Genomic DNA, 27,245 nt, shown 5'->3' on the forward strand with positions numbered 1-27,245 from the left:
TGTTTCTACATGAATCTCAGAGAGAGAGAGAGAGAGAGAGAGAGAGAGAGAGAGAGAGAGAGAGAGAGAGAGGGGTTCATTTTTCCTTTTCAAATTGGAATCTAAATTGTTCAACTTATGAAGGGCCTTTGATTGAGGATCAACGATGTTATTTTACATTTTCTCTGACGAATTAACTCTTCTTTCTAACAATGATATGATTTTAAGTCTAAGAAGTTGGTTTATGTTCTGACACTTACGGATTTGCATCATACAAATGGAAACACATTTTGTTTGGTCAGTTACATTTTGTTAGGATATGGTTATGATGGCGTACTTTATTTATGACCAAGCTGTCCCTTATATTATTTCTTGTATGCAACTCGAATGTGAACATTTATTCAAAATGCATATTACCGGTGTATCTTTGGAAAAGAAATATGAGGAACCTTCTTCCTGCAGTGATTTTGAGCGATATACTTGTGATTAGAATGTACATGTACCTTTATTTGCCCTCTCTTCGTCCCCAATGACGGCAGATCAACTTTGCAATTTTTAGAAGAAGACAAAACAACTAACCGTACTGTCCACTTACGAAAAATGAAGTTAAACAATTTATTTTTATGAATATCAGTGACAAACATGTTGATGTACTTTGCAAAGACAAAAAATACAGGTCCGTCGATTTGGGCCCATTTAACTTTGAAAATTGCTTTCAAGTGCGTTAACCTAAACTGCGTTGCCACACTTAAATATCATCTCTGGAACATGCATGAGCTTAGTGAATATTGTGTAAAGACGCTTTAACTTTTTCCATAAACAGTTAAATTATTTCTCTTGTGTGTGTATATATATATATATATATATATATATATATATATATATATATATATATATATATATATATATATATATATATATATATATTATACATCTGTTCATATGTTTGCATCTTCCGCTCTTCATTGCCCGACACTTTAATAATCCATTTTGGTATTTCAAATTCAATTGCAATGGGAATATAAAACAAATTACTAGACGTAGTGTATTCCGTATTGCTTGTTCATTTTTTATATCAATATAAAACTAATGAGATAATTTTGTATTGCAACCTCTCTCCGGTGTCATGAAAACTTCAAAGTATCATACAAATTTCGATGAAAATACTGCACGGTGTTCTCGACGTTCTTGAAAGTTTTGCATGCATTTAAAAGACGAAAACTCTTATCCTTCATGATTATTTACTTTATTAAAACAAAATGTAACATTTATTTTCTGACAGTATACTGTTTTTGGCTTTTTGCATTATATATTAACTTATTAAATCAATAAATAAGACTAGATGAAAACAAAGGTGATATGGCGATTGAACAGCTAGGGTAGTGGTGATAGGTTAACCAGCGGGGGGAACAGGGGGCGTGGTTGGTGGCGCGGGCGTGGTGGGATCCGGAGGGTCGGGGGTCAATCCATCTATTAATTCCACCATGATTTTGCTCATTGGAAGCAGTAGAAGTAAGAACAGCAGTAGTTTCCGGTCCTTTCTAGTTTTTGGTTGACATAGTGGGATAGCATCAATTCCAAGGAAAATATAAACTTCGCCATCGTACGCCGTGCCTGTGAAAAATATTAAAAGTTTACATATACGACTACGATTTAGTGACGCTTGGGACAAGGGGTATGCTTTATTGACTACTGCCAAATCAAGTAACACCCTAACAAAACACAGAGAGAGAGAGAGAGAGAGAGAGAGAGAGGGGTTTTGACTTACACAATGTATTAAGATACTCCTCAATAAGTGCACTCTGGAAAAAATTGTTGTTGTCAAGGTAAAGATTCTGGTTGGAGGTGGGGACCGGAAGTTGCGCTTTTCCAAAAATCACAAGAAACCCCCAAATCACGAACAGAATACGCACAGGTTTCATACCGAGTGCTGAAAGAGAAATTTTAATTTTTCCTGTTAAGAGAATTGTCGTGTCTACTTTTGGGGAATAATCTTTATTTGTGAAACTCGCTTGTAGTGAAGGACCCTTTTTGATCCAGTCTCCGGTCCAAACGGTTAGGGATGACTGTTAAATATAAAACCAGGGAAGGCGTAAAATAAAATTAAACGTGTTGTTTTATTGTCGTCTCCGATCAGAGTGTTTACAAGCAATAGTCACCAGTTACAATAAAATATCAATATCTAATTTGTATGCTCAATGGCATTTACAAACTTAAATGAACCTAACCTTCCTTAACCTGGTGACTCATAGAGTGATCAAACAATTATAAAACACTCACTCTATATCTATACCTCAGATTTATAATATTCAATACAAAAAATGATTGTAGAACCCAACAGATATTATTTGAAAAATGATATATGTCAGAAAGGACAGAATGATGACAAATCAATCCATTCAAAGTTTTACATACATGCATTTAGAATTTGCTTTACATTTTAATTTACAGGCATACATAAAATATAGAACGATGGTATATTTTTTGATAAATGTGATTTATCATGGAATTTAAAAGCTAATCTGTAAGTTACCTTGTAAATCAAAACATTTGAGATGGCGTTTTAATCCTTGGAAATTTATCCCTAGACATTTTTCTCTCGTAGAGCGATAACACTAAGCCTTGGGGTTGCTTGAAGGTGAGAAACAGAGCAAAACCATGTCCTGTTATGCTACTAATGTGGCTAGCAAAAGATGTGACAGCTTGGCCTTTGGCGAATCTCTGTTATGTGATTTTATCGATGTTAGATTCTTGGCAACAGTCGATAATTCGTAATTAATATGTAGAACTTGATTGTTTAAAAATGGTTTCGAATAAGATCTCATATGTTGAAAAAATTGGTTGTTAAATTTAACTCTTGGGAGTTGATTCTCTTTGTAATCAGTTAGTACTACATTTGGATAAAAAGTTCGCATCAAAAGGTAGAACTTCTTTGAAGAATGGAATGGTGCTGATTGTTGGAAAAGTCGATTGTTAGGAATTGACTGCATATAAAATCTGTATAATAATTATTATAGTCGACGTATTCATATATTGGGGAAAACTGTATGATTCCGTAAACTTCGCCTTTGTTTTTTTTTACTTGGGATTTTCGCTTTCTCTCACCATAGGTAGTGCTACACAAGCTTCGTTGATTTGTATAAAACTATCGATGAATCGGGTGCGTGCAGAAACTGCCTTTTTATTTCAAAAGATTCAAACATCTGTTAAACTAGATCATGTGATCAGATTTTAATTTGTACATTAAATAATTTTTGTACATGAAATAAAAAAAATTAAATTCTAAGATTGAAATTGAATTACTTATAATCATATTTACTGATAAAAAAGTAAATACTTCAGTTCTAAATAATTTTTGCCTATCGTTTAGGTTTGTACACGAATGTTGTACATCAGGCGCTGACAGCGGTGTAAGCAAAGTTTGTGTAGCACTACCTCTAGTGCGAGAATGGAATTTTCGAAACTTTTAAAAGAAAATGAAATAAGGTGTGTTTAAAGAAAAAAACTTTTTTTCTCGATTTTTTTTCTCACAAATAGCCTGTAATACTAAAATTTTTCTAATTTATGGTAAATTTAAGTTTGTTTTTATTCTGAAACCTTTTCTGAAGGGGTTAGAGAGAGATCCTACTTTGGGTTCAAAGTTCATCATAAAAATACATCTCTCAAATTTCTAGTACTCTTCTCTTGTGGTTGCACAACCAAGGAAATATACATGAGTATTAAAATCAAAGTACTGAAGTACTGAAAGCCGGGCTCTTTTGGTGTGTCTTTATGCATATTGTGTGGTAAAGACTGAAAATTAATCTCTCTCTCTCTCTCTCTCTCTCACACACATAATTAAGCTTTTAATGTCGGCAAAGCGTTAGAGAGCGACCAAATTTTGTAAGCAGCTACAAACAAAAATATATCTGTCTAGTAGAAAAAAGTTCAACAGTTGCTGCCTTGAATTTTGCAACAAGCGTTATATATTCAATCCCCATTTCTTCAACGCGCAGCAAAATAGTTCATAAAATTCATGCGCATTGTATGTATCAAAAATGCATAGTCTTGTTTTTAAAACAAGTTATTAATAAGAAAACTAAAAAAGATAGACAATTCTCTCGAAATTAGAATAAAAGAAACAAAATGCCAACACTTTTGACAAAACGTGGCTCTTTATGTAACTATTTGGTATAGCGGAAGCTTTTACTTTGACGCTGTTAGGTTTTTTGTTTACTTGTGCTATTTATAGTAACATTGGCGATTTGCCTGCCTACAGCCAGGACTCTGCTTTCAGCAGAGCCCGGCTAAAAATCAAAGTTAAGTAATGCCCATACCCTTTGGTTTATTTTTTTTTTTATATATATAAAAAATCTTCCAAAGAATCAAGTGTCCTGTAAAATCCAAACTTTTACTTACGGGTTTATAAAATAATGTTTCAACCATGACGCACAAACCCGGAGGTCAGATCGAGTTAGCTCAAAGATTAGAATTACATTTGAAAAATCCTCTAACTTTACAAAACAAACACCAAACAAAACAAAAATATAAACGTTGGAACTTTTTAAATTATTGTTGAAACAAACTAATGTATAGATGTCCCAAGGTCTTCCCCTATGACCATGTTAATGATAAATTGAAAAAAATAACTTAAATGCTAAAGGGGCATGGTCACGATTTTGGTCAAATTCTATTTTGATGTTTTTATATATTATTTACAATGCTTTAGAATTGCATTTCTAATGATCAAATAAAATTTGATTCATTCGTGGAGTTATAAGCAAGATACAGGGCTCACAATTCTTTGTCATGTAAACAAGGCTCGTGCCCTGTTTTTGTTTACATGGGTTCAATATACCAGTAAAAATTCTTTTTCCAGCTTATTTGTCTATCTTTTTATTTATTTTAAGCATAGATAAACAGTTCCTAACGTTTAAAACATTCGTATATGGTTTAAAACTGAAATTATTACTGCAACGTTCAAAATGTAAACAAACGCTTTGTTCATACGATATTGTTATCATTGGTAGTCAAAAAGAGAATAGGGACGCAATAAGGATCGATTTATACATAAAAGATTGACATTCATAAGAAATAATTTTTCTGAAGAAATCATGATTGGTCTTTTTGTTGTAAATTTAGTCAGTATGAAGTCTGAAAATATAACCTGTCAGATTGGATTTTTAATTTACCCTTTTCCCTGATTTTTTCTATAGTGTTTGTTATTTGTTGCTGTGAATTTGGTTCTTAATAATTCTCAGGATAAACTTGGCCCTTGTTGGTCATTGTGAGCTATGGGGTTCGTGGGCCTTTTTTCTGACTAAGAGAGACAACTCTTCTGGAGATTGAATCTCGACAGAGACGAGAAAATACGAGAATTACAAAATGGCTAGCAGAAGTCCAGGAGGATTGGAGTGGTCGATCAGCATTAAACCGTTGCTGATCGCCCCCAGTGCCTCGTTAGACGTAGAAATTCTTCCAAAGTTTTGTAAATCTATCACTCTAAGGTATGGAATAGAAAATCTTTACGTAACTCTTTAAATTTAGCAAATGTTTACGATTCTTTTAGACGAATGATGTAGTTTCCCGATGACAAAACAAAAACTTATAGAGAAATAACTCTTTTGGGATTGATTTATTTAATGAACACTGATCACGAGATGAGTACATGTTACTCTTCCTATAGTCACGAGATTGTTATAATAGTGTATCTGCGTAACACATCAATCTATCATGAGAACATTTGTTTATAAATCATAAGATCCTATATGAACTGGAAATTATTTCACGTATATAGCACTTGATTGCATTCAATCTTAACGCACTTATTAGACATATTAAATGAAGAAAATATTCCTAAAGTTGATAGGCATCTATCTCTTATGGGTGCACATGTATTTGAATTAACATTTATTTATAAAGAAAGTGAAAGTTTTTAATTCTCTAAAATAAAGATAGTGTTTTTCATAAAATTTTAACCACTATTTTTTGTGGTTATTTAAGTGAAAATGACATTCTTGGCCATGGAGATCAATATGAGCAATTCTACTCCTCCTTTGTTGCCCTCGCTTCACATCACCTGAGTTCTTGTGCAGGAACAGGTAAACTTGATAAATAAAATTACGAAAAATAATGAATTGATAAAAAGATACTGGATACAACCACTGAACCGTTTATCAATTTATTTTGGAAAATTTCATTTTGACTTTGTGTTTGTTGTGTATTTTTGTGACACAGTTTTACTTTAAAAGTAGCAGGTTCCTTCTTGAGTGATGTATCCAATGCCTGTAGAGTGTTACTGAAATATCTACTGAACAGACTGCAGCATCACAACGATGGGTGTGCACTCTCACAGGTACTGTCTACACCTACATAAACTGCTGTTTATGAACATGTATATTGTATATAATTGTGTTAACCTTTTTTTCCAGTCTTATAATCGCTACATCCTCTTTGGGTTTGCTTGACTGTAAAATGTTTTTCTTTTTCGTGTATTTAGAAAATCTTGATGATGTTGATCAAAGCCTTATGCACAGGAACATGCAGTCTAGGAAAAGCAGATGTGTTGACATTTTGTGCCATGTTGAGATCCTCTAATGCACCCTTGACTATAAAAGAAGTAGACACAGGTAGAGACTTATATTTAACAATTGATACTTTGGAATCATCATTGTCATTTGGGACCAATGTTTGTGGCTTTCATGGGTAATCCTTGCTCACAAATTTACGTCCCAATAACCTTACATACTATTATTTGTTTTATATTTATTAAAATTATCCTGATTACACTACCAACAAAATTATATCCCCATGAATCAGGAAAATTTTGGCTACCTAAGAACATTGACCCCAAGGAATAAAAATGATTCCACAGGATAGTCCAATCTACTTCAGTGTTGATAAGTTTTAGTTTTAGTCTTGATGCAATAATTTAAACTGCATCACAGGGATATTTTTGAGAATCATCAATGCATATACAAAGGTACATGTATAGGACAGATGGCTAACGAATGAAAATTGTTATTTGTACAGAGGAAGAACAAGTTCAAAGGGAACAAGTGCGACCCAGACTTGACACAGGAACAGATATATTTGACCAGCTGACATCAGTCTTTGGAGAGCTTAGTGTTGGTACACCCAACAAACTTGATCCAACCCAAGAGACAGTTTTATCCGGAGATATTAATGTACAGTGTGGTGGAACATCATCAGAAGAAATCAAATTAGCTTTTGCTAAGAGAAATGTAGCTAACCTTCTTCAGCTGGATGGATCCAATATCCTTGTTGATGTTTGCACAAATTTGACATTTTTGGAGAAGTACTCCCAGAGATGTAAGGATGCTCTCAATGGAGCTACTTTTGTGATGCCCTGTACATTGTCTGATGCCCTTACCACAAGGAACAGGTAGGGCTTGATTAGATTGAAAGCATTCACCTTAATTGACAGTGAAAAACTTAATGAATTTAAAATTAGAATATTTGAAGCCACCACTGTGTTAAAGAGAAATTTGAAGTTTGCAAAATCTTTTTTAACACTAGTTAGGTAATAATAAGTGTGGAGAAAATCAGACTGTAAATAGTATCCTGTACAAAATTGATAAATCTCAAACTCCAATAATTTACAACAGCTACCAATTCCTTCTAAATGAGATCTCTATCATTTGGAGAGCCTTCTCTCTGCCTGTGCTGGAGCCATTGACCCCACAGAGACTGGAGAAGATTATCTCTATCACACTGACCTGTCTGTATACATCAGTGACGGTGGCCATGTCTAACACAGTCATTAGTCTGACCAACCCCCAACCTACCAAACCCACTACCACCAAGGATGAAGAAATCGACAATTATGGAAACTGCATTGTTCAAAAATCTGTAAGTAAATGTGCAAGAACAGTATTTGATTATTTATTTTTTTAATTTGATTGAATTTTAAATTACATGTACTTCTCCTTTCTTTTCCAGCTGGAAATATTCAATGCCATTTCACATGCTATAAAGAATTCAACTAGAGCAGGAGGAAATGTGAGTCACAATTTGGAAAGCTGGTTCAATTTAGAGGCTCCTTTAGTGGCAAATTTTTATTTTCTCTTTCCTCTCTCCAGGTGACCCAGAATCTGAACTGCCTGTCAGCCTGGCTGATACTGAATGGAATCCAGCAAGTGTTGGCTCTAACACCAGCCACCATTCTGGAAAGAAAGGACTCCACAAAAGCAAAGGGACCATCAGATGGGGGTCAAAAAGCAAGAGATGGTTCAGCTACCAAATTATCCAGTGGAAAGAGGTACTGAATCTTTTTGAGTGTACAAATAAAAACCATCATCAAGTTATTAATATAGACAATAAGTGTATACTAAGTCTCCTTGTGCCAAATCTCCAGTTCTGATATCTTTATGATATTGTTGTTTTGTATAGTGTACATGTAAATACTTAATAAATATTACTTAATTTTGTTTTCAGCACATCTCAAGGCTTTGGAGTTCTGTCAGCGGCCCTATGCTCCAAGGCTATCCATTTACTCAAAGAATTACTAGATGACTTGCAGATAGAAGGATTTCTATCAGACTCTGTGAGTTTATTCAAATAATATTTGTATATGCTTATCTGTATGTCCACAAATTCATGATAACCTAATTAAAAAAGCCATATGGTATAAATTATGATAATCCTATCAAATGGATATGTTTTGACAGGGTGACAAGAGACCTGGGTCCCAGAAGATGGTCATCCCAGTGACATCTCAGATGACTGCAAGCTCACGAGTCAGCAAACTCATGGCTAACTTGCCAGTCATTGATCTGCTGTTCAGTCTTGTGACAACATCATTCAGAAAGGTAACAATTTACCAGTATTATTTACATGGAATCCCTTATAAAACTAAGAAATGATCATTCATGCTATCGATGAAATTACTTCAAACCATTTAGCTAATAAAAACAAACAACTGCATTTGTGAAAATATAAAGTATTCATATATCTAAATATCTTGACCAATAATTTTCACGAATGTGATTCTGGTGTTGTTTTAAAGGCATCAATGTTGAAAAGGCTGAAACAAGGTTCAGAGGCATCTGAATCAAGCAGCAGTAGTGCCTCAGACACCAACACATTTTATGAGGATGACTTTAGCAGCCCTGAGGACAGCACAGATGAGGATGAGGACTCTGAGCCTCTCCTAGGACAGTGGCTGGAGGACACCTTGTCTCCTCTGGAATCTGTTGAAACAATTGCCCCTCCCCCTGTCCCTGCTCGTTCTGATGCTCAAGGAGAGGGCAAACGTTCCAGAAAAATCAGTACAGAGGATCCATCCACACTTATACCAGACAAGAAGGATCCTCAAGGGGTAAGTTTATTAGCTTATTTACTGCTTCTTTGGTGAACAGTGATGGATGTTTCTTGTTTGATTATTTTTACATATACGTTTTTTATCATTATCTATTACAAATACATGTTATTTTTTTTCATTATTTTGTACAGTTTGTCACTTTGGCCTCCGATATCTTGAATTTCCTAAGTGTTTACTTCATCAATACACCAGACATGGAATTGCAAAAGCTGATCAAATCTACTCTCAATGAAGATCACATGTCAAACTTGGCTATCTTGATCAGAGAACTAGATAGAGATTGTATCAGAATTAGCAATGGTAAGTCTAAAGTACATCTGGATTAAAGTACTTAATCCATAACAGCCAAATATGTATAGACCAAGAAAAAGATTATAAAGAATTTATATTTATATCATTCTTTTTCAGGGAAAACATATGACAGCTTGTCAATGGCCCTAGCAAAATTCAACCATGGCATGATATCAACTGGGGTCCTTTCCAACAATCTACAGGTAATTTTATGATTATGTTATAAAGTAGTAATATGATATTGTTTTGTAATACATCAAACTTGTAGCTGTACAGTTGTGATATACATCTGTTCTGTGCAGGATGCTCTATTGCTACACTTGGGAGTGAGCCCACAGGCAGTGGACCACTGGCCAACTACCCTGCTACCACGAACACTAGCTGTATTGGCTGAAATTCTCCTCCTGAAGCAGCAAAAGGAGAGGGAAGCAAAGCAACTCAAAAGTCAGAGTGAAGCGGCTGTTATCAACATCTGGAATAGGTTCATTACCACCCTGAAGTCTCTGATGATCTACAATGATGGCACAGAGAATTATGAAGGTCACAACTTGGATACTCTTTATGCTTTAATTTCATGTATCAGTACATAAGTTTTTGTTTTACATCATTTTACCCACCTGTTTACAAAATAGCATAAGCTGTCCAAAGAGATTGTCATATGTAATATGCATTTCCTTCAGAATACAATGATGTACATTTATACATTGGCAAGTTAAATATTTTGCTGAATTAATTGAAAGATGTTGTGCTTTTGGATAGAAGAATGTATTAAGAATGTATTAAGAATGAGTTACCATTTTTTTTACAGATATTAATGTAGAGCACCTGCAACTGTTGTTGTTCCTTTTCCACAGCTTACCATTGATGCAGAAAAAATCTCTGTTGTTGTTTCTTGCACAAAATATCATTGCTGTAGCCAAAATAGACAGCAGGTATGTTTTGATTTGAAGTTAGTCCCAGGATGTTAATGTAGATAGTTCAGTAAATACACCTTGTGTATTTCATAAGTATAAAATGGATACACACTTTCTTCTGCAGCAAACTGTGTGACATGAACCCACTACCCCTGACAAAGATGTTGCTGGTGCTGGAGTACCTGCTTCATTATTTCTATGATCCTCCCGCCGAGCTCCTAGAACAGGTATATTATCACCAAGCTACAGCACACACACACTTTATGTTGGTAAAACATCAGTTAGTTTGTGATCTTGAATGAAGTTCATGTTCTGGAATAGAATCAAATATATCTGTAATGTAGTGTGGATAGATTATACTGAATATAAATAAATGTAAAAGAAATGTACCGGTACATCTATTACACTGTTTGAAAATGTATGTTGAAAATAGGTGCGCTGGAACTTGTTCACCACCTTCACAGTTTCACACAGTGGGGATAGCGGACGGCACCCTAGTACAAAGTTTTTCCAGTGTAGAGAAGTTGAAGAGAACTACCGTCGAGGTTTAACAGCTATAGAACCTTCAGACTGTAAGTAAATCAATCAATTTGTCAGTATGTTCAAGCTGTTATATCATGATTCAAAGTATGTTTAAATTCAAAAACTACATATTTAATAAATAATATATAAAATTTGGATTCATATTTTGTTTTTAGCCAATGTTCAGGCCCCAAGATTTTTCAACCTGGGTCCAGTTGATTTGAATATACAGGACGCTCCAAAAGTTGATGGATTAGTGAGTGCTTGTTCAAACAGTTTATAAGATTCTGTTTATGTGACTGAGTTTTCAGTATACCCTTGTACACATTTTTTGTTTTAATAAGAATACATTCATTACAGAAGAAATAATGTTGTTATTGTAGGCTTGCAGTTTCCTGCTCTCTAATGCTGATGTAATGGACTACAATGCACTCTATGATGCATGCATCATCTTACTGAGCACAGGGAGTAACTGTGATAAGAATCAGACCAAGTTGTCACTATTGGTAAGACCCATTTTTACATTTCAGTATGTTCTGTCAAAATGGAGAGAGATTATATAATCTTGAGAAGTTGCAACTGATACAGTGTACCACTACTTACATATCTTCATCCAATGAGTGAAACACTACAAAACTAGATTAATTTAATTTGTGTATATGTACATGTGTATATAAGTTTTATAAGGTTATTGTTATAATACTTAGGATACAGCTGCCATGCATTACCACTTTCTGATCACCTGGAGGTTACTGGCCTGTCTCCCGCCCTCCATACAGTACCTACAGATGTTGGAGAATGGCATCACTCACATGGACAACAGCTTTCTGCTGCACACCCTCCGCTGGGCCCCCCGACTCTCTCACAAAATCTTCACCAGCTGGATGAAGGTGAGTCTAATTAAAAACTTTTCTTCTTGACTTGTTTTTTTTATCATGATACTACAACTAGAATTCTTTTAAAGTTACAAAAAGCATGCTAGACGTATTTTTATATTTATCATGCTAGACGTATTTTTATATTTATTCAGTGTATACATATATGTACATGTATGATAAGACTTTCAGTTCAATCTACATTGAGACTCTTATGTAATATATTATTTTATAGTGGACACCTCTAAAGATTTATGTTTTAGGTTTACTTACCTTATCTATTAAGTACTTGTACTAGTTATTGTCTTTATATAAGATGAAATTTGATTGAAGGATTGTTTGGTGAAACAAGGAATGACCACACAAGATGCAGACAGTCTGATTACTGAGGCCAATAAATCCTCCAACAATGCAAGCTTTGATGTCCGCTTGGCCGTCAAGTTCTTGAAAGAACATGTACGTGTAAATCATTTACAACTCCATAACACAGTTCTTATTTAGTGAAAGGTTTCTTTTGGCATCATGTAAATGTACATTTGTTGATATGCAATATTTATAAATTTGTGAATCACTTTCCATGTTTTCAGATGAGGAGTTTGAGAATGTCAAATCCGAGGGCTGTTCTTCCTATCACAGTGCTACCAGGTGTAAATGACATTTTGATACTGGATTCAGTGATAGCAAAGCTACAGCTTAGCCTGGAATACACCTACACTAAAGCTATGGCAGATATAGATCCATCCACAGCCATGGATATTGCCCAGGAAGTTGTTTCCCCAGTACTGAGGTTGATAGAGGCTTACACTGTGTTTGCAAGGTAGAATATTTATTTTAATACATGTAGTAAACCACATGTAGATAATCCTTTTTTTCTATTGAACCTATTTTATTTTTGCTTATAAAAATTTATGCAGTGCATATTTGGTGTTTTTTGTTCAGCAAATTCATGGACATTGTATTTGTAACATAAGCCTTTTTGACACCTGCAGATCCTGCATCCTTGGTCAGCTCAAACACACAGATGACACTGAGCAGGACCTGACAGCTGAACACCTGGAGGCCTATGGGGTCATTCTAAGCATCGGCTCCAGCCGCCCCTCTAAAGTATCGGTGCTGGCCTCAGAGATCATGTCAACACTACCCAGATCAGTGGCCGGGGCACTTGAACAGTGGAACACTGACTCTAAAAATAATTTCCCCAGTCCAGGGGCCTGGGTAGGAATTCTCTCTTTCTTTTCTCTATTTTCAATTTCTTTTACAATTGAATTCAGTTTATTGACATCACCATGTTGGCATACAGTCAAACTGAAATCAAATGACAGACAAAAGAATATGATAATTGAAAAAATACATGTTCAGCTAAAGGGTTCTTAAAGTTGAAAACTACAAGCAAAACTAAAATATATTTTTTATGTCTTTTTGTCTTACATTTATCTTTCTGATGTGAAAATCAGGTTTATATTGAAGTTTGTATATTTTGTAGACTACTGCATTTGGAAATGACATTATTCCTGTTGAAAGCTACATTGATTCCATACAGAGTGCTCACATTGGATATCTTTCAGGTTTGATAATGTTACATGTTATTTGATTAAACTCATTACATTCTAAGCCAAAATTAAAGCACAGAAACTGTACATATACTCAATCTTTACTTCACAGAAGCTGAATTCAACATTGGACCCTCTCTAAAGCATACACTTGGCTCACTAGTGAGATTCTCATCAGACCTGATCAAGTATGTTGACAGTCATCAATCAACTGGTTATGCACAATGATACAAACTTCCTGTTTTATTTATGCTGTCATGATATTTACAGACCCTGAAACGTGCTACTACACCTCTAAAACGAACCGTACCGTTCCGTGCAAGAAACGAACCGTACCGTTCACAAACGAAACGTACCGTTCACAAAACGAACCGTACCGTTCACAAAGCGAACCGTACCGTTCACAAAGCGAACCGTACCGTGCAAAAAGCGTGCAAGATAATTTATGCAAGACCCGCCTCCAAACGGACAAAAAAGCGTACCGTACCGTGCAATAAGCGTGCAACTTCCATATACGGCTTATTGACCTAATGTCTTTCGATGAATACGGACGGATATTATCGCTGACCAGATAAGTTCAATATTTTGCTAGATTTTTTATACGGATTAGATAACCCATACAAAGATTTAAAACTGTTATTCTTATTAAAACAGTCACAAAAATATTTCCTTTTTTAGACCGTAATCATTTCTTTGTTTTTCGACAAAACTTGCATTGCTGATTTCTTAAACACTGTAAACTATTAACGTTCACACAAGTCGTGGTTATACTATTTTGATTGTTTTTATGAAATGTTTGAAACATTGGGTACAGACTGGAATTCTCAGGAGAGAGAGAGATCGTTACCGAGACGTTTAAAAAGTAGCGTATGTTTAGAAATAAATACACTATGACTAAACAAAGGCTGAAATATATATAATTTTATATCCTTTTTAAATAAAAAAAAAAAAAAAAGAATGTCGACTTAAGTTACGCAGACCCAGAAAATTGTCGGGGCTTTCAACGTGAAGTTGTGATCTGTAATCGTAAATCGGTATTTTTTAATTAATTTGTTCTTAGATAAATTCAAATTAATTTACCAAATATATTTATTAGTCAATTGATATATTATCAAAATTCAAATCAATTTAAGTCATGCGCTTTTTTTCTAAACAAATTAAATATATGTGCTGTAGTGAATGACGACCACATATTACCGGTGACTCGAGTGATTTGTTCTTGAGCTATTTATGTACCAATAAATAAACAAAAAATCACTCATATGATAAATTGTAAATAAATACATGTACAAAATCTTAGTAAATTAAATACAAGCATTGAACGGAAAAAAGTACACGCGTTCTATATTATTGATTTCAACTTTATTTGCTGCATAGCTGATAATGGCGTCGTGATTTCACATGAACAAAAATCACTCGTGCGAAACACGTGTACAGAAGCTGATTTTTGGTTCTATACACAATAGGTGTTATTGTCTGTCTTTGTTTTTTAGCAGTTATTGTACTTCACAAGTAACTCTGTATATTTGGACGCTTAAACAGGTGTACACGAGATGCCGGTATTCACACCTTTCCACGGACACGTGTTGGGTAGCTCATCACAATCTGTCGTGTGTATAGTCTGAATATATCTTACTTCTACTTTGTTAGTTTCATGGCTTTTCTTAATCTCTATAAAACAAAAGAACTGTCTGTAGAAATGGACACAAACAACTACATGTAAGACTCTCGGCGCGTGGATCCGTAGAACAATTCAGCGACTCTATACATGCGGGATTTTCACATATTAACTTGCGATAAAAAATATCATTTACTGGGTACATTAATGTACCAAAAAATGATTAATTACATCATAAATAGTTGAATGATATAACAAGTACATGTAAGCACAAACACAGCTCTTTTAAAATTTATTTTCAATCTAATATGCTGTGATGTGAAATAGCGTCGAAATTTTAACCGTCGAGATCAATCTATATGTACATCGTCCACTGTACAAACTAGTCATTGTGTTGAAATCGTTCTGAAAACCATGTGTCTAAAATAAATGAATTCAATTCATACAAATAAAAATCTAATAATTCCAAATGGTTTGCACACAATCACATACACCCTCAGATTGAGAGAGAGAGAGAGAGAGAGAGAGAGAGAGCTTGTGTTGTGTTTTGATTATAATACAATGTACTTAAATTAAAGTTTTATCACTGAACTTAATTATTTCGCTTTAGGTTGCTATAGTTGGTCATTTGACCGGGATTTTATCTCAGGACTCCACGTGTTTCGCCTGTCAATCAGTTTAAGTGTAACAGTACAGATCACGTCATGTGCCGCGTGCTTCTTGGCTCCTCCTATATGGCTAGAAGAAATTTGTTTTATGTTATCTTAAATCCCTATTTAAAAGAGTGTTCTTATTTTAAATTATTCAACAATAATTTCTCTCCGATTACATGATTATAATTCATGTACTGGCGATCAGAGTTGTTTTCCCTCGCTGTCGTATTATTTTTGTTACTACATCAATTCTTATATATCTATCACTTTTACCATTCATTTGTTGATTACCGGGTATTTTTTCGTGTCCTGTTTACAACAAGTATGTGTGTTAAAAGGTAAATAAAATATGAACAGGTTAGTCAGCATTTGTAAAACGTTAGCTAAATCGCATGCACACAGTGAAGAGCGGACACTTGTTCAACAGAATGATAAATATCGCCATTATATATATAAAAGTTATTGACTTGTTGTGTATATCCAGTTGTGTACATATCGTAAGAGATATGTTACATGTACATGTATAGTTTAACGGAAAATCAAAAACTAATAGTCATATTTTGACTATACACGCGATCTTAGTTCAGATAAAAGAAGCGATAACGGTTACATGTAGATATTATCTGTGTATACGAACAAGTGCAGAAAATCATAGAATCAATATTTAAATGAATAAAAATTCGTGTCAAAAAACTATATAACAGTTGAATTCAAGATTTCTTATCTGAAATCCATTGTTTGTCTTATCATTAATTTTACATCGTCTATTCACTAGAGCAATCGGCAATCGACAATAGTACTACAGTAATACGAAATAAAGAATGATTATACGAATTATGAATAATAACAACTAGCCAAGAATCAAGACAACGATAAAGGAAACTAAAGAAATATCGGAATAAAGTCGGGGCAATTTTTCATAGCAATTTTAAATTGATTAGAAATATTTATTGACTTCAACTCAAATACATGTATAGAAATAAAAACTTAAGATGCTTTGTAAAATTATCGACAGCTCGCTGAATTAACAAAAATATATCGGATTAAAGACAAACAGTTCTTTTAATCTATCTTAATGATTACATTTATCTAAATTAAAAACTTATAATAACAGACTGATCAAAATTAAAATTACCTCCGCTTCCCGGTTGTCACTGAGTATACGTTTCACGCAACGTATCAAAAACGGGGAAACGGATGGAAGTTTTGGTTTCAAATAGATCAATTGAAAAATTTTGTAATACTAGTACATGTATATCATATAAATAAAGAAAAATTCTTGTCATAATTACATGTACTACCTTTCTGAAGTAGATCGGGCAAAATTTAAACAAAATTACATCGAGAAAAATCAAAGCGTTCAGGCCACGCCTACCTCATTAATAAAGCGCGCAAACTGTTCACAAAGCGTGCAGCTATTTTTAGCAAAGCGTACCGTGCAAGAAGCGAACCGTTCCGTTCACAAAGCGTACCGTACCGTTCACAAAGCGAACCGTACCGTTCACAAAACGAACCGTACCGTTCACAAAGCGAACCGTACTGTTCCAAAAGCGTAATAAACCGAACCGTGCAACTGGTGTAGTAGCACGTTTCAGGGTCTGTACATGCACATTTGTTAACATTATCTCCTTCATATACAAAGTGATCATTGTATGACCTGTATTGTAGCTGGTGCCCCAACTCCGGTCAGGAGGAAATGATCCGGGTGATGTTCCCGCTGATCCTGGATGCCTCCAGCGCCCATGTGGCAGACATGGCTTCATCCTCGCTGGAGAAGTTCCTGGGACAGGTGGACAGTGAGGAGTTCATGGAGAGGCTGTACCGCTACACCTTCAGTGTGTGTAAGGACCTGGTCATCCATTACTCAGAGCTCCAGTATGGTCTGCAGGGAAGTGTTCTCATGAATTGTCTCAAGTTCATGCTCAATCACATTGAAAAAGTAGCAGAGAAGAAGGCATTCGCATTTGTGTTCTCGAATGACATGGGTAAGTTTATTTGGTTAAATATGAAAAAACAGATTTTTTTAGATGAATGAAATTTTGACAGTGTAAATTGTAATATTTCTTCAACTATTTTTTTTGCCTGCAGATTACTAAAATGATTATAACAATTATTATATTTTACTTGGGGTGGGGGGTACATTTTTATAAATCATCCAATATATATATATATCATTCTTAAATAAATGGTATGTGTACATTACTTAGCAGTTATTTTGTTGTCTACAGATTTAATAAACCTGTTGCTGTCCCCCTCCAAAGACCACCTGTCTCCAGAATTTGCAGGAAGTGTTCTCAAATTTTTCAACAAGCTTCTATATTTAGGTGAGTGATCTGTAAATGCCTCACAAATTGTAAACAATTTCAATGTTTTTAATGAGAACAATCAAAATTTGCTATATGTTTTTTTTTTGTTTTAGCTGACAAACATCCAACAGACAAGAGCTATGAAGCCTTATGTTCATCTTTATCCCGAATTGCTGACCCAGACTTTGATAAATCAGTTCTACAGAACTGGCTCTCTAAGTTCATTTTTCCATCTGAGGTAGGTAGCATTCAATTTTTGTAAACATGACGAAACTCATCTTTATAGCCAATTACATGTATTTACTGGTAGATATTTACATATACATGTTTGTTTTGGAACACATTTTTAGGACCCAGAAAATAACACTACACAAAAAGAGAACCGAGGATTGCTGAGAAACTTCACTCATTACATCGTAAAGGAGAAAAGGTCAGTTTGTGAAAAATATGGTTTAACTTTCATTTCATACAGTAATGCATTCTCTGTGATGTGACTATCTCGTAGAATGACTTTTTACAATCTCCCATTCAGTTCTGTAAGCTCTAAAGTATCCAAGGCCCTACTGATGGCCCTGATTCCCATGGGGAGGAAGCTTCTGTCTGGACCAAAGGCAGGCATGTCTGGATTCCCGGAGCTGATGATGGTGATGCATACTCTGGCCGGAGCTGGGAATGGAGCCGGACACCTGGATCTGTTCCAGGCAGCCACCAGCTGGCTACAAATCTGGTCAGTCTTTTTTGTCATTCTTTGTGTACATGTTTGAATATTTTTTGATTTGACCACGTTAATAGTTTTTATATCAGTGTGTACATGTACATTTTAAACTCCTTACAGCAAGAAATCCATTGAGAAGAAAGAGGTACTGGAAGAAATTGTCGATATTGGAAGTTCAAGCAAAGTAAGTTGGTCATCAATTGAAACAGCTTATTTGTTCAAAAATAATCTCATTGTCCAAGTTTTTCTTGACAGATTTTGATGTAGTATCCATGTTTCATTAAGATATTTGTTAATTTATAGGCAGTGCTTGATTCCCTGTGCTGTATCTTATCCTACCTGGGAGAAATCCTAGGTGCAATGAAGAAAGTTTCCCAAAGGTAATATTTACATGAATCTAAAGCATCCCTTACAAATGATAGTCATGTTGACTCATACACTGATGACAAATACCTATATTTGGAGTGACCACTGTGACCTGTATTTGTGTTGTTGTAGGGGTGGGAGTGGTGTGGACAGTGAGACACAGCCACCTCAACATGAAGGGGGTGACAGTGACTGGGCGGAGGACATCACAGCAGAGGATGAAGACTCGGCCGGAGAGGACTCGGTCAGCCAACTCTCTCACATTGTATAAATAGTGAAACGAGTTGACTTGGAATATTTTACTCAGATCCCAATAACATGTGTAGTTTTATATGCTCAGATGTTATAGATCTAATTTGTTATGTTTTCAGGATGAAGAGTCACTAAACAACAAACTCTGTACTTTCACCATTACCCAAAAAGAGTTTATGAACCAACACTGGTAAGTACATATACATAATAACTAAATATCTGTTGCTCTTATTGACAAAATTTTGACAGCAGTCTTCCAAAAAAAAAAACAACAACAACCCCACCATAAAATGAATTGTCATTTACTGTATTTATGATTGATTAAAAGGTTTAATTGTTTAATGCACATTAAACATTAGCTGATGTCTTGCTTGTTTATTAAAAGGGATATATATTAATGACCTTGTTTTCCAGGTACCACTGTCACACCTGTAAGATGGTGGATGGAGTGGGGGTGTGTACAGTGTGTGCCAAAGTCTGCCACAAGGACCACGACCTGACCTATGCCAAGTTTGGCTCCTTCTTCTGTGACTGTGGAGCCAAGGATGATGGAAGTTGCAAGGTACTGGAGAAATTTCAAAGCAATCAATAGGGCTTTTAATGTGTTACTTTGCCGTTAGAATTGGAAATGAAGATGCTTTGCATTTTAATAATGTTGAATGATTACATGTAACACTGTTTCCTTGTATAGGCTCTAGTGAAGAGAGTCCCCCAGAGTGCGATGGATTGTAATGACAGTATAGTGGGACAGTCCCCGTTTTCTATGGACACAATGTTACAGAGCAGTCTCAGGAGAAGGCTCTCCTCCCCAGGTCCATCAGAGAACACAAAGGCCGACAACAAAGCCATAGAGCTGGCCAACAAGAACAGGGAACTTCTGGGCAAACAGCTGGAGGGCTGTAGGGATCTGCTGATTGGATATCTGGTACACTAACAGAGCCAATAACATCAGCCTAAGACTGAAGCTCTCTAGTCATACAGAATGTTATTTAGTTTGTAAATTATAGATAACGAATAAAACATGAAAACATCATGCAAGGTATGATTTTTATACAAGAGATAAAACTTAATGAAATGAAAGTGTCTGAAATTTTATTTACACTGATTATTTTATGCTTTATGCAGGACTCAAGTGAGACAGTTGGGGTGGTCCTTGACATGCTGAAGACAATCCTTCCCTCTCTGACCGAGAATTACCTGAAAGTGTCCCCCATGGGGAGCACACAGCGAGCCCAGAAAGCTCTGTACACTCTGCACAACAGCCCAAAACTCACCCAGCACACTGATGAGTTGATGGTTTGTATCTACTTTAAATTATTTAAAACCTCTGATAAAATATTTATCTGTACCTGTACTTGGAATACCAGTAAAGATTTGTTAATAATATGGCTAATGAAGTGCTTGGTTTTCTGTGTAGACTGTAACCCTGGGCTCTCAGGAGGGAGCGTTTGAGAATGTGAGGATGAACTACAGTGGAGACCAGGGCCAGCAGATCAGACAGCTGATCAACTCTCACTACCTGAGGAGGGTTGCCATGTGTGTGCTGGCCTCCCCACATGGCAAAAGACAGCATCTAGCCGTCAGTCATGAGAAAGGAAAGATTACCATTCTACAGCTATCTGCGCTACTCAAGCAAGCTGACTCCAGTAAAAAGAAACTCACTCTGACGGTAAGTGAAGTTTTTTATGAAAATTATCAGAGAAAAACACTGAAGTATAGACGATTTGAATAACAAGTATAAACATGTATTAATTTAAAAATGTGCTTTTGGTATCAAGTTTGAAATTGATTAGCACATCGTGACACATGTATTGCAGGGGAAAAATACCCTACATGAACACACGTATGACCCTTATATTTCTAATAGAAAGATCAGTGACATTTACAGTGTACATTGTTTCTTAAGAAATGAGAATTGTACTTCAGATTTTACTGAGATAATTGAGATATATGTACATTTACAGTATACATGAACATGATTTCTGAGGAAATGACAATTGTACTTCAGAATTTACCAAGATAATTGAGATAGATGTACATGCATAATGTTGATAGTCCTTGGATTTACTTAATATCTTTATTTTACAGAGACTAGCCTCAGCTCCTATCCCATTCACTGTACTGTCAATCATGGGAAACCCTTGTAATGAAGATTACTTAGCTGTGACTGGTCTAAAGGTAAAAATTCTAATAAGAGTAAATGAAGATAATTCTGGCTACCAGCCTATTGCTTTATTGCAATGGTTTACCTGTAATTTCTGACTTGTAGGACTGCCATGTGTTGACCTTCACAAACTCTGGTCAGGTGTCTGATCACCTGGTTCTACACCCTACCCTGACCTCGGGGAACTTCATCATCAAACCCATCTGGCTGCCGGGAACTCAGACAGAGCTGGCCATAGTCACTGCAGACTTTGTCAAGGTGAGCAGAGTGCAAAGTAGTATAGAGTTAGATAAGTTAATATGTTTTAAAGGAAACTGTCCATGAAGTACAGAAGATTTTTTTTATGTCTGAAATCCATCACAATTTAAACAGAAAGCAGCATCATTTTAGAATATTTTAAGAAGGGTAAACAAGAATTGAATTTGATTTGCTAACATATTTTACAGATTTAGTATTCAACTTGGGAATGGACACATCAAGTCATTTTATTTGTTAACATCTTTTACAGATATACAACTTGGGAATGGATGCTTTGAGTCCCCAGTACTACTTCTTGCTGCCGAGCGGTAAGATCCGTGATGCCACATTTATCTGTACTGAGGAGGGCCGTTACATTGTCCTGATGGCCTCCAGTGGTTATATCTACACTCAAGTGATGGACGACAGCAGCAGTGCTAAGAATGGACCATTCTACATCACCAATGTCTTGGATGTTGAACACTCAGAATTGAAAGTATGGTTATAATGTTGATTAAGAATGCAAATATATTTCAAAATGTACTTGTAGATATTGAAATTGCACAAATAATTTAATATTACAAACTGACTTCACTTTATAGAGATTCTTTTATAGATACTATATTATTTTGTAGGAAGTGAACAATTTAGTGGCAGGAGGGGGTGTGTCTGTCTACTACTCCCACGCTCTACAGCTGATTTTCTTCAGTTATAGCCAGGGTAACTTGGTTACAATATTTATGACCTAACCACTAATGAAAATGTAGATAATTTTGTAAGATACAATGTATTAAATATCTTCTAACCATGAATATCGTATGTTTTTGTAGGAAAGAGTTTTGCTGCCACAGTTTCCAAGGATCTTTCTAAGACCCCAATGTTGTTTCCAATCACCCTCAAAACGTAAGGCAATTAATTTTTTGTTGCTGAAAATATGGTTCTGCTGATTTATTTAGTGGCATAAAAGAAAATGATTGTGCCTATTGATCTGTGCAGAAATGGAACCACCAAGGGGAGTAACTCTACCCAGCCCCTGGTGCAGTGGTCTGAAGTCCCCGGTCACACAGGCCTGATGTACAGTATGACCCAGACCTCCAACAACCCAGTTGTTCTTATGATTCAACTGGACAGCATCATGGTACAGGAAATCAAAGTTGTCCCAGCCAAGGCCAAGGTACTCCATAGCGGAATAGCTGTAACAAGTTCAACCACAAAGATTGGGAATTTTAAAAAATGTTAAACTTGTGACTCTTTTTCTCTCTAGATTCAAGATGTTGTAGCTATACGACACACAGCTTCCAACTCAGATCAGGTACGTGAATGTTTTGTATTTCTTATGCATGTAATTGCATCTTTTTCCTTACCACAAAATTTTGAATGAAAAAAAAGGGACAAAGATCCAAATAGAATCTACAAAAATTATGAATGTATAAATTAGACAAAGAATGAAATTCCTGGTGTTTAGATTTGTCAGTTTATTTTTGCAGCAGCACAGAACCACAATGATTCTGTTGTGTGAGGATGGAAGTTTAAGGATTTACATGGCCAATGTGAACACCACAAACTTCTGGCTGTCACCCTATCTCCAACCCCAGAGTCCTATTGCTGTCCTCAAGCCAGTCAAGAAAAAGAGATCCACCAAATCAGGCATGTACAGAGCCCATCTGATATACTGACAGAGATATGTAACTTGTTTTATTAATTTTTTCATTGATTTATGTTTTGTTTACAGGTAGACCCACTGGATCTGTATCTTTTCCCATTGACTTTTTTGAGCACTGCCAGCAGACCAATGACATTGAGGTAGGTTCAATCAAAGGACTTTATTATTAGATCTTATGATATACCTACCGGTACATGTGCACTTATTTTACTGTAGATAATATACTATACACTTTTTTTTTTACAGTTTGGTGGAAATGATTTGCTGCAGATTTATAATGCTCAACAAATAAAGCACAGATTAAATACAATTGGAATGTATGTTGCAAGCACAAAGGTATGTTTTTACATTAATTGGTTAGGTGGTGAATGTTCCTTAAAGGGGCAGTTATTTTCAGTTCTGTTTTTTGGAAAACTAGTATACTTTAAATTATTATGCATAAAGTAGACTTGTGAATTATTTTCTGATTGCAGCCTTTTGGATTCACTGTGGAGATCACAAACACCAACTCGGCCAATGTCATGTTGGGATGTAGAGTGTTGGTGGGAACTCAGAGCATAGAGAGAGCCCCTTCCTACATAGAGGTCTTTGGAAGAACCACACAGGTAAGATAGAACAGAATCACACAGAGAGCTGGAAGTTTCAAGGTTCTTGTGATGTGGTAGATACTGTATATGGATCTCTTTGTTTGTAGTTTTATGACCATGGTTATCATCCTGGAAGCTCAGTAACAGAGCACATGATGATAAATCTAAGATTCTAAGATTAAGTTCTGGTCCAGCAAAATTATCTCTTTAAATTTTATTGTAATGCTGTACTTGTACATTAATAAATACATGTATTAACAGGATTGTGAATTTGTGTTTAGAATTTGTTTTTATATCATTTTCTTTGTTAGGTCAAAGTGACTCGAGCCAGATGGTTTGATTTACCCTTCACTAGAGAAGAATCGTTGACAGCAGACAAGAAATTCACCATACACTGTAAGTATATTATTATCACTGAATTATAAATACATGGTCAGAATTTATTCCTTACTCTCTGATAAAAAGGATGGTCTTTAAAAAATTAGTTGGTATTGATTCATTATTAAGATGGCAAATTCTTAGATAAAATAGTTTGAGTTATATATGTACTTAGTGAGTGAATTGTTATGTTGTACAGTTGGAGCCAGTGTAGACCCAGGAGGAGTGACAATGGTGGACTTCATTAAGGTGTTTGTGAAGACCAAGGAATCATTTGCCTGGCCAGAAGAACCAGACGAATTCCTGGAATCCCAGACCCAGAAGTCTTTGACCTCTTCAGGGGGCATGAACTCGGCAGATAGTGAGGTGGTTCCCTCGGCCACACCCCTACCCCTGACCTCCGCGGACAGACTGCTGGGTAGTGCACTAGAGGTGCTGGATGGAGCCTTTGCTGCTTGTCCTATGGAAGACAAGGTACATTTTTCTGCTATAAACACATGTAAGGTTTTTCATGCTTGTTGTATGAAATATGTAAAGGAATAGTTGATGAGAATTTCGAATTTTTGTAACTGGTTTTGTTTTCACTGATATAGTGTAACTGACTACATGTATTTTCTTTTGTTCAGGGTTTGACTGAAATGAGAACTGACACTTTGAGCATTGCTACCAGCCTCCTGAATCTTCCCATGCCTGATAGTGTACAGTCACACACCAAGTCACTGCTGGCCTCTCTGTTCCTGTCCCCACAAACATATTACAACCACAAGGTAAAGAATGGACACACTGACACAGACACACTGACACATACACCTACATTTTACTTGTGCGTGTATTTAGTAAATGATATAGATTGGTATGTAATTTAATAAGATCAATTTAAAGTTGATTTTTGTTAATTTGTCTTTGCTTATGATTGAACACACCAATATATACATGTACATGTACCTTCATGTATATAGTAAATATTCTACATTAATTTTGTAGGTAATGTGATCTCATCCATCTTAAGTTAAATAGTTTGCAGTGTTGATATAAGATACATACTGATTTGAATCTGATATATGTGCTAGGACCAGGCAGAGCTGAAGCATGTAATGGCCAGTCTGAACAAAGAGAAGCCGCTGGATGTGGAGGCCTATCAGAGACTGCTAGTGACTGCCAGGTCTGTGGCTGTGTCCAGACCCAACAACCTGATCAAGTTTGCCGAGAAGGGAAACAAGGAGGATGAAGGTATTCAACTTAAATCTGATAATTCTTCTTTACAAAGCATATCAAATGTATTGTGATTATTCATGGCATGTTTTTTTTATAGCATTTTAAAAACTACATATATTACAGTCGATATTTTTCATTAATAGTTCTAGAAGTCACAGATTTGGAAGACGAGAAGGAGGAAAAATCAGCACCATCTATTGCAAGTTTGTCTGACCTTGATGCAAAAGAGAAGAACCATTTTGTGACCCAGTTAATGGAGGCTTTCTGGGCTCTACACAGTGCTAAACCTGCCAACCCAATGCTGGCCCCGGTGTGTCTGCCAGGCCTGGCCCATGTGGATGCCACAGTGGGAGCACTGGTGGAAATTATTCATGCTTTCACTATCAATGACTTTGACAATGTTGCCCTATCTACCAAGCTGTATGTGAAGATGTTGCTCTGTCCTGACCAGCAGGTCAGCTTCTCCTGTAAGCAGGCCATGATTCGATGTCTGAGACCCAGGCACAGGCGAAGGAGAGTTTTTATTCCCTCTCCCCCCAGGTGTAGTTCACCAGGTAAGAATCACTCTGAGTCAATTAATCTATGCCATTTTCAAACCTGTATATATTCAATTCAGTTCAATGGTTTATTGACATCACCATGTTGGCATACAGTCAAAATGAAATCAAATGACAGACAAAAGAAAATTATAACATAAAGGCAACAGCATGCAAGACAGTTTTATACAATACTTCATAGTCCCTGGAACTAATTTCTCTGCATAAAACATTTATCCAAGTCGAAACATAGAGGTTTTGTAGTATGAAAATCACATGGATTAACAATTTCTTTTATGGGATCAATACCACTGTAGAATTTATCATTGAAAATATCACAATAATGAAATCGAAGACTGTCATACACAGTAAAGTACAAAATGTTTTTCATTTTCAACTAATAATTTACAAGCATAGCATAAACGTTTTTCCTTTGGGATAATTGGTTTACAATATCTACTTGTTTCAATGAATAAAGAATGTGCACTTATTCTTAATCTTGTTAGCTGGGATCTTTCATGCTTTTTCAAGGAAAACTTTAAGTAATCTTGCAACTTGTACTCGTTAGTATTTGATATTTCACTGTTAAAATGAAGTTTTCCTGAGTTCGAGGATGAGATTTTGTTCAACTGCTCAAAGATCTTATCAACAAAAAATTTATTTAAATTAAACATCAAATCTTTATGGGAAATATTTAAAGATGTTTAGTTTCTTTTGGAGATTAAAAATCTTGTTTTGCCATGAAGTATAACTCTTTTTCGAAGCTAATTCTTTGTTGTTGTGTATATAATTACTTAAATGAGGATTTTCGTATACTGTATATTCTAAGATATTTTTGTAGGTGGTGGAGCAGAGGATGATGACAACGATGATGATGATGACGACGATGATGAGGATGATGACAAGGGAAATAAACCTGTACAAAATGTGGTAGAGCAGGTGCCCCCTCCTCACTCTGTGGAAATTGAGGAACACAATGACGCTGATGATGCAGATGAACAGTTTGAAGTTGTGGTAAGTTCATTGAATAAATTAGCAGAGAAGCCTGTACTGGCACTGTAACAGTGAACAAAAACAAACAAACTGAAAACATTTGTGAATA

The 27,245-nt window shown here is 35.6% G+C and overlaps 1 protein-coding gene and 1 long non-coding RNA gene across 4 annotated transcripts in view; one reads left to right on the forward strand and one right to left on the reverse strand.

Annotated features, from left to right (window-relative positions):
• Positions 1–1,209: 1,209 nt before the first annotated feature.
• On the reverse strand, positions 1,210–2,670 carry LOC128156753 (uncharacterized). The gene is made up of 3 exons (XR_008239761.1): positions 2,513–2,670; positions 1,748–1,909; positions 1,210–1,593 (listed from the first exon to the last, which is right to left on the reverse strand). It is a non-coding gene; the product is annotated as an uncharacterized LOC128156753 (long non-coding RNA).
• Positions 2,671–5,316: 2,646 nt separating this feature from the next.
• LOC128192940 (E3 ubiquitin-protein ligase UBR4-like) overlaps positions 5,317–27,245 on the forward strand; it is a 38,114-nt gene continuing 16,185 nt past the window's right edge. Inside the window, exons 1-55 of one of the 3 annotated variants that reach the window (XM_052866040.1) lie at positions 5,317–5,465; positions 5,962–6,059; positions 6,210–6,313; positions 6,458–6,587; positions 6,991–7,363; positions 7,587–7,830; positions 7,921–7,980; positions 8,061–8,239; positions 8,416–8,524; positions 8,649–8,789; positions 8,987–9,298; positions 9,433–9,601; positions 9,710–9,795; positions 9,895–10,132; positions 10,401–10,524; positions 10,631–10,733; positions 10,940–11,078; positions 11,205–11,284; positions 11,412–11,534; positions 11,736–11,918; positions 12,237–12,359; positions 12,491–12,720; positions 12,893–13,118; positions 13,387–13,468; positions 13,566–13,641; positions 17,393–17,709; positions 17,953–18,048; positions 18,144–18,268; positions 18,381–18,460; positions 18,563–18,757; positions 18,866–18,929; positions 19,049–19,125; positions 19,244–19,355; positions 19,483–19,553; positions 19,778–19,925; positions 20,055–20,288; positions 20,489–20,659; positions 20,781–21,032; positions 21,452–21,541; positions 21,633–21,785; positions 22,036–22,260; positions 22,400–22,484; positions 22,595–22,667; positions 22,761–22,938; positions 23,029–23,076; positions 23,252–23,415; positions 23,501–23,567; positions 23,674–23,763; positions 23,901–24,032; positions 24,326–24,410; positions 24,592–24,866; positions 25,019–25,159; positions 25,463–25,622; positions 25,751–26,161; positions 26,985–27,157. In XM_052866040.1, the coding sequence (XP_052722000.1) occupies positions 5,344–5,465; positions 5,962–6,059; positions 6,210–6,313; positions 6,458–6,587; positions 6,991–7,363; positions 7,587–7,830; positions 7,921–7,980; positions 8,061–8,239; positions 8,416–8,524; positions 8,649–8,789; positions 8,987–9,298; positions 9,433–9,601; positions 9,710–9,795; positions 9,895–10,132; positions 10,401–10,524; positions 10,631–10,733; positions 10,940–11,078; positions 11,205–11,284; positions 11,412–11,534; positions 11,736–11,918; positions 12,237–12,359; positions 12,491–12,720; positions 12,893–13,118; positions 13,387–13,468; positions 13,566–13,641; positions 17,393–17,709; positions 17,953–18,048; positions 18,144–18,268; positions 18,381–18,460; positions 18,563–18,757; positions 18,866–18,929; positions 19,049–19,125; positions 19,244–19,355; positions 19,483–19,553; positions 19,778–19,925; positions 20,055–20,288; positions 20,489–20,659; positions 20,781–21,032; positions 21,452–21,541; positions 21,633–21,785; positions 22,036–22,260; positions 22,400–22,484; positions 22,595–22,667; positions 22,761–22,938; positions 23,029–23,076; positions 23,252–23,415; positions 23,501–23,567; positions 23,674–23,763; positions 23,901–24,032; positions 24,326–24,410; positions 24,592–24,866; positions 25,019–25,159; positions 25,463–25,622; positions 25,751–26,161; positions 26,985–27,157 (8,346 nt within the window). In that variant the 5' untranslated portion in view covers positions 5,317–5,343. The remainder of the gene's footprint in view (positions 5,466–5,961; positions 6,060–6,209; positions 6,314–6,457; positions 6,588–6,990; positions 7,364–7,586; positions 7,831–7,920; positions 7,981–8,060; positions 8,240–8,415; positions 8,525–8,648; positions 8,790–8,986; positions 9,299–9,432; positions 9,602–9,709; positions 9,796–9,894; positions 10,133–10,400; positions 10,525–10,630; positions 10,734–10,939; positions 11,079–11,204; positions 11,285–11,411; positions 11,535–11,735; positions 11,919–12,236; positions 12,360–12,490; positions 12,721–12,892; positions 13,119–13,386; positions 13,469–13,565; positions 13,642–17,392; positions 17,710–17,952; positions 18,049–18,143; positions 18,269–18,380; positions 18,461–18,562; positions 18,758–18,865; positions 18,930–19,048; positions 19,126–19,243; positions 19,356–19,482; positions 19,554–19,777; positions 19,926–20,054; positions 20,289–20,488; positions 20,660–20,780; positions 21,033–21,451; positions 21,542–21,632; positions 21,786–22,035; positions 22,261–22,399; positions 22,485–22,594; positions 22,668–22,760; positions 22,939–23,028; positions 23,077–23,251; positions 23,416–23,500; positions 23,568–23,673; positions 23,764–23,900; positions 24,033–24,325; positions 24,411–24,591; positions 24,867–25,018; positions 25,160–25,462; positions 25,623–25,750; positions 26,162–26,984; positions 27,158–27,245) is intronic. The other 2 variants (XM_052866041.1, XM_052866042.1) reach the window with 2 other exon arrangements.

The sequence above is a fragment of the Crassostrea angulata genome, chromosome 7 (assembly GCF_025612915.1).
Source record: "Crassostrea angulata isolate pt1a10 chromosome 7, ASM2561291v2, whole genome shotgun sequence".
NCBI lineage: Eukaryota > Metazoa > Mollusca > Bivalvia > Ostreida > Ostreidae > Magallana > Magallana angulata.